The following is a 1,376-nucleotide window of genomic DNA, read 5'->3' as shown; positions in this document are numbered from 1 at the left end:
GTCCCTCTGTTCGTGCAGCAACAGGAGCGAAGATGCTGCGCTTGGTCGGCCGTGCTGCGTGCTGCTGGGGGGCCAGGCGGGCACCGCCGAGGACGGAGCGGGCACCCTGGGGGGCCCAGCACCCCATGGCTGTGCAGAGGGCATGGTGAGCACCCATGGGGATTGGGGGGGATGGAGGCATAACCAAGGGGAAGCTGGCAGTGCTCTTAAACCTTGCTGGGGAAGGGGATGGTCTCTCTCCTCCCCGTGGTGCAACCAGGCACAGGGAACCAGCAGGGATTTGGGGTGCTCACAGCCTGGGGTGCTTGCTGGTGGCATCTCCCCAGGGGCCACCACTTGTCCCCAAGGCTCAGGGCTGCCACGTGGGACCGTTGCCACTCCCTCTGCCCCGCAGCCTCTCCAGCACTGCTGGGATGGGCACCTGGCCCAAGGATGTGGGCATCCTGGCGCTGGAGGTGTACTTCCCCGCCCAGTACGTGGAGCAGGAGGAGCTGGAGCGGTATGACGGCGTGGAGGCCGGCAAGTATACGCGGGGCTTGGGCCAGCAGCAGATGGGCTTTTGCGCCGCTCATGAGGACATCAACTCCCTGTGCCTGACGGTGGTGCAGCGGCTGGTGGAGCGCGGGCGCCTCTCCTGGGACGCCATCGGCCGCCTGGAGGTGGGCACCGAGACAGTCATCGACAAGTCCAAGGCCGTCAAGACTGTCCTCATGCAGCTTTTCCATGACTCGGGCAACACTGACGTGGAGGGCATCGACACCACCAACGCCTGCTACGGGGGCACGGCCTCGCTCTTCAACGCGGCTGCCTGGGTGGAGTCCAGCGCCTGGGATGGTGGGTGAGGGCAGGGACTGTGCCGTGGGGATGGGGGGCCTGGACGTGGGGTGGGTGCTGTGGGATGGGGGAAGGAGGCAGGAGGTGGCCTGAAACCCAAAGATGCTCCAGCAAGCCTTAAAGGGAGCTGCTGCCCCTCCAGGCTCTCCATCACCCCCGTTTCTCACTTGCCTTGGCCGTCACACCCAGCAGCGTGGGGATGGGGATGTGCGAGGGCTGCAGGATGGAGGCTCCCACCCTCTGATGGCCCCACTGGCCCCCCTGTCCTCCCCCAGGTCGCTACGCCGTGGTGGTGTGCGGGGACTTGGCCGTCTACGCCACAGGGAACGCGAGGCCCACGGGAGGTGCCGGTGCCATCGCCATGCTGGTGGGACCCAACGCCCCGCTGGTGCTGGAGAGAGGTCAGTGCTGTGAGACCCCGGGGGTGACAAGCAGATGGGTGCCATTCCTAGGGGCCGTACATCCACGTCCCAGCTCCAGACGGAGCTGCTCAGCTCTGGCAGCACCAGCTCTGTCAGCCCCAGTGGCTGCCTGGTGCTGGG

General features: G+C 66.7%; 1 protein-coding gene across 1 annotated transcript; it reads left to right on the top strand.

Moving 5' to 3' along the window:
* Positions 1–32: 32 nt before the first annotated feature.
* On the top strand, positions 33–1,235 carry LOC104074721 (hydroxymethylglutaryl-CoA synthase, mitochondrial-like; the record flags this gene model as incomplete). The annotated part of the gene is made up of 3 exons (XM_009574937.1): positions 33–145; positions 395–834; positions 1,110–1,235. Coding segments are annotated over exons 1-3 (679 nt in total), but the record flags the coding sequence as incomplete, so codon positions are not given.
* Positions 1,236–1,376: the final 141 nt, after the last annotated feature.

This window comes from Fulmarus glacialis, unplaced genomic scaffold (assembly GCF_000690835.1).
Source record: "Fulmarus glacialis isolate BGI_N327 unplaced genomic scaffold, ASM69083v1 scaffold38893, whole genome shotgun sequence".
Lineage (NCBI taxonomy): Eukaryota > Metazoa > Chordata > Aves > Procellariiformes > Procellariidae > Fulmarus > Fulmarus glacialis.
The sequence above is the reverse complement of the archived record's forward strand: the minus strand, read 5'-3'. Positions and strand labels throughout refer to the sequence as shown.